Genomic DNA, 4,938 nt, shown 5'->3' on the forward strand with positions numbered 1-4,938 from the left:
CCTCCCTCTTATATATATATATATATATATATATATATATATATATATATATAATTAACGTAAAATTGCCTTTCACAAACTGACAATCAGACAATGAGTGTTTTTCCCCCCCGTCTTTCCGGGATAATCTGGCCTTTTAATTAATTAGAATTTACAAACAAATTTGAAGCTTCTCATTTTCGGAGTACAAATCAAATCAAACCACATAATTGACAAATCCACTCTAATTTCAGAAAATACATAAATTAATCACCCAACGAAGAAAGATTACTACCTCCACTCTACCAATCATGTCCTAACATGGACAGCCAAGCAATTTGGAATCTACCCTTGAGAACAGTTATAAGAACACCCACAGACAGAAAAAGTCCCACGCACTAAAAAAAGAAACAAGAGAGAAGAGAAAAGAGAGCTAGCTAGCTTTCTCTGCCCCGTCGTCACCTCTTTTCTATCTTCTCTCTCAAGCAGAACCCGGTGATCTTAAGTGTTTTGCGGAGAGAATAAAAGAAGTCCGCCCAGTATGGGTAAAGAGAGATCAGAGAAAGAGAAAGTTGGAGGGGGAGAGCATAACAAGAGGAATATGTTCGTGTCTTGTGTTGTAATGAACTCGTGTGCTGCAGAGCTTAAACTTGTTTTAACAGCTCTTTTAGTTCTTTGCAGTATTGCTACTCTTTTCCAGATTCTTCCTTCACGTTTCGCCATCTCTGCTTCTGATCTCCGTTTTTGCATCTCAAGAATCACCACCACCACCACCACCACCACCACTACCACCATTTCCCCCCTCAACTCCACCACCACCACCACCACCACCATTGCCCCCCTCAACTCCACCACCACCACCATACCTCTAACCCCATCTCCACCCTCCGCTCAAAAAGATCAAGTGGCTGACAATGGTGTTATAAAGCGAGTATTTAACCCCTATGGTTCAGCTGCTTATAATTTCATCACCATGGGTGCTTACCGAGGTGGACACAACACTTTTGCTATTATAGGCCTTGCTTCTAAACCTCTCCTTCTCTACTCAACACCCACTTACCAATGTGAATGGGTCCCTGAATCGTCCTCTGCATCTAATTCTACTTTCTCCACCGTCTCTTACAGGATCCTCCCTGACTGGGGCTATGGTCGTGTTTACACTGTTGTTGTAGTGAATTGTACCTTTTCAGAGGCAGTTAATGGTGAGAATTCAGGTGGGAAGTTGTTCTTGGAAGCCTCAACATCAGGCGGTGGTGATAAAAATCTTAACATTACTGATAGATTTGAGGTTTTAAACGAATCTCCAGGTGATTTAAACATGTCCCTTTTTAGTTCGAAGCCTAAATATGATTATTTGTATTGTGGCTCACCTTTATATGGTGGGTTAAGTCCACAAAGAGTGAGGGAATGGATTGCTTATCATGTGAGATTATTTGGAGAAAGATCCCATTTTGTGATACATGATGCTGGTGGGGTTCATGAGGAGGTTTTGGAAGTCTTGAAGCCATGGATGGAATTGGGTTATGTTACATTGCAAGATGTAAAAGAACAAGAGAGGTTTGATGGGTATTACCATAATCAGTTTATGGTTGTTAATGATTGTCTGCATAGATATAAGTTTATGGCTAAGTGGATGTTCTTTTTTGATGTTGATGAGTATATTTATTTGCCACCAAAGAATACTATCAAGTCCGTGCTGGATTCCCTCTCGGGTTATACTCAGTTCACTTTTGAGCAAATGCCTATGAGTAGCAAGCTCTGCCTCTCTGCTGATTATGGTAGATATTACAGGTATATCCATGCTCACTCCCTTTCCAGTTTCACTCTTTTTTTATTTTTTTGCACAATTGAGTTTAGTTTTATATTAGCACGACTGGTTTCAAGCAATCAGAACTACAAAATGGGTCTCTCTCTCTTTTTTTTTTTGTTCCAGTATTTGTGCTATATATATATATATATATATATATATATATATTTGAGTGAAAACAGAGATCTGCAGGTTCATAGAAAGGTCCTGCTAGCACAGTAGTGGTGAAGTTTTTATATGGTGAAAATTAGGTTCTAGGCCTTAAAAAATTGGGGTGGATTGTTGGTTGCTTGAGGCTTTTGGGATATTAGCTCATCAGTCGGCTGCTTTTAGCTTGTTTTGAATTTTCTAGTTTTGCTGTTTGGTTCCTTTTCCTTTTCCATTCTGGCAATTACGCGTGTATTTATTGGGTTTTTAACTTAACCAATGATTGAGCAAAATGTTAAGAGCATTATTGGGTTTTTGAAATATAGTATTGATACTTTACCCAATTGTAATGCGGTGGTTGCCGGATTGGAACATTTTAGAACTGATGTTGAACAGATAAACAAATGATTCAGTGGTTTGCTCATGTTTGGAATTATTCTTCTGGTGTCGTAACTTTGATTTTCTCTCGTTGTTGTATTAGGGCAGGTGGAAGTGGGGTGGTTTGAATTTTGTTCCAACAATATTATCTTAGTAATTACTATGCTTTGGGGCTTGTCATTTCTTTTTTTATTATCAATCTTGTGTTTGTTCAAGTGTCATTGTATTTCCAAGAATAATAAAAAACTGAGGCTCGATCGCTGATGTTCACTTCTTAGAGAAAGGTTAAGAGTTCATTGTGGAATGGAAACTGGATTGTGGTGACGAAATGAACTTTGAAAATGAATGAAAATCAATTGGATAGCTGTGAGCGATGCTGACATAGAATATAGTGAGATTGCATTGATGTTAATATGGATGGGAAATAGAGGATTGCAATACCGAGGCTGCTTCTGCTGGGACTTGTTATGATGTGGGGTTCTTACCTCTTCACCGAAAATATCTATGATTTTGATCATGATACTGAATTCCCATAAGATCTCCCTGTTGAGAAACTGGATTTCAGGAATTGCTTTCATGCTGTGATTACTGATGTGTCTAGTTCCTCCTTTGAGATATATCGGATGCATGCAGAGTTTAGAATTTCGTTGTTACTGGTTGTAAAATGTCTGCAATTTGATTGAATTGCATCTTGTTCCCTTCATAACATGTCTTGTGATTTTGCTTGGATTCACAGAAAGTGGGGGATCGAGAAGCTTGTTTACAGAGATGTGAAGAGGGGCATAAGGAGAGACAGAAAGTACGCAATCCAGCCGCGCAATGTCTTTGCAACTGGAGTGCACATGTCCCAGAACTTCGCCGGTAAAACAACATACAAGACCGAGGGCAAGATCAAATATTTCCATTATCATGGAACCATAGCACAAAGGCGTGAGCCTTGCCGGAACCTGCTTAATGTCACAGAGATCAACTTTGAAAACGTTCCATACGTTCTTGACACCACAATGCGAGATCTTGCGTGGTCTGTGAAGAAATTTGAGCTCAAAACGATCGGACCCAAGCTACAGAATACGCGGCAATGACTGAAAAATAATATTTATTTAAATTATTTTGTTACTACGTAGTTTCTTGGTAGTGGTATTTATCTTTTTTATTTCATTGAAGGTTGGGTAGATGAGAAATATTCTTTTGGGTTTTTTGTATGTATGATAGTGTCTTTTTTTTTTTTTTCCTTTACGGGTACATATATACAGGTGGTATATGAAGGGGGTAATTAATATGATATGGAAGGTGCTGCATTCTTTCAATTCTTCTCTGTGTATTTAATTTAAATTTGCAAATACAATATGTTATTTCTCATGGAAATATCATAAACTAAGAGGTTGGATTGTTGTCGGTACGAGGTCCCACCGCCACCTTCGGGCGGTAAGCAATGTTGCTGCCCGTCTTTTTGGCATGAATTTCCCATCAATGACGGCCAGCTTTGGTGTTCTTTTTCAACGGTGAGAAAGGTTTTAACATGGATTAATTCTCAAGTAAACATGTGCTGCTGCTGTTCTTGAGGAAAGTCACAGGCTGCAAGTTTTCCTTTTCTTCTTAGGTCGTCATGACAAGTCCATGTGGGCGACAAAACGTTGGTCGCTTTCGAATGTCTAGCTCTTAACTAATGTGAAAAAGCAAAATGATTATTCTTCTCTGATCATCTTATGATTTATTCAAGATGGTTGGTAAATTCTTAGAATTAATCTTCTTTCTTTCGTGGCGTATGACTGCAGGGGATGTATATACATTGTAAGATTTTCCCCCCCTTGACCAAGATGGATTCAAAGGTTCACACGTAATTCCCCCCCTTGCCGGCCCAGCCATCCATGGAAGATGTTATAGATGCTTCGATAAAACATCGATTGCTAATTGTTATTTATTCTATAAAATGAAAATATTTGTCACTGAAATGAAGATCCCATTAAAAAAAATATATACTATAGTATGTGCCTGTGTATTTTATCATATATATATATATATATATATATATATATATATATATATATAGCATAGAAAAGAAAAGGAAATCTGATAGTCATAAATTTGGTTTGGTTGGTGGTCCCATTTCTACTAAATAATTATTATGTGCTGGATGAATTGGAATAATATTGTTAGACAATTGGTGTATTTATGGACATACCTTGAAAGGTAATGGATGTTTTAGGAATAATTTGGGAGCTTGATTTAAATAGTATTTTATAAAAATTTAATTTTTTTAAATTATTTAATTTTTATTTTTTATGTGCTGGTTTTAAAAATAATTTTTTTAAAAAATAAAAAAATATTAATTTAATATAATTTTAAATAAAAAATACTTTAAAAAACAATAAATACAACCATTCTCTACGCCGTTCCAACAGCAATATTCTCTAGCATGTTCTCTCGATTCTCACCACTGCCACCTCCACCTAGTTCAACATCTGCCCCCCATTCTCCAGCTATTTTTTAGAGAGTTTTCTGTCATGTTGCTGTAGTGACAATGAGCTTTCCTTTTCCTGTTGCTGTAGCATAGCATACTGCATAATTTGTTTCTGTGCTTGAAACTGCTTTTAAGTGTGTTTAGCTGGAAAAAATATAATTTTTTA

At 37.0% G+C, this 4,938-nt stretch overlaps 1 protein-coding gene across 1 annotated transcript; it reads left to right on the top strand.

The window, feature by feature from the left end:
* The first annotated feature begins 352 nt into the window (after positions 1 to 352).
* On the top strand, positions 353 to 3,618 carry LOC7497553 (galactan beta-1,4-galactosyltransferase GALS3). Its single transcript, XM_002303685.4, has 2 exons — positions 353 to 1,770; positions 3,048 to 3,618. Exons 1-2 carry the CDS (start codon positions 521 to 523, stop codon positions 3,391 to 3,393), a joined length of 1,596 nt encoding a protein of 531 aa, XP_002303721.2. The 5' UTR covers positions 353 to 520; the 3' UTR covers positions 3,394 to 3,618.
* The last annotated feature ends 1,320 nt before the right edge of the window (positions 3,619 to 4,938 follow it).

Source organism: Populus trichocarpa, chromosome 3 (assembly GCF_000002775.5).
Source record: "Populus trichocarpa isolate Nisqually-1 chromosome 3, P.trichocarpa_v4.1, whole genome shotgun sequence".
Lineage (NCBI taxonomy): Eukaryota > Viridiplantae > Streptophyta > Magnoliopsida > Malpighiales > Salicaceae > Populus > Populus trichocarpa.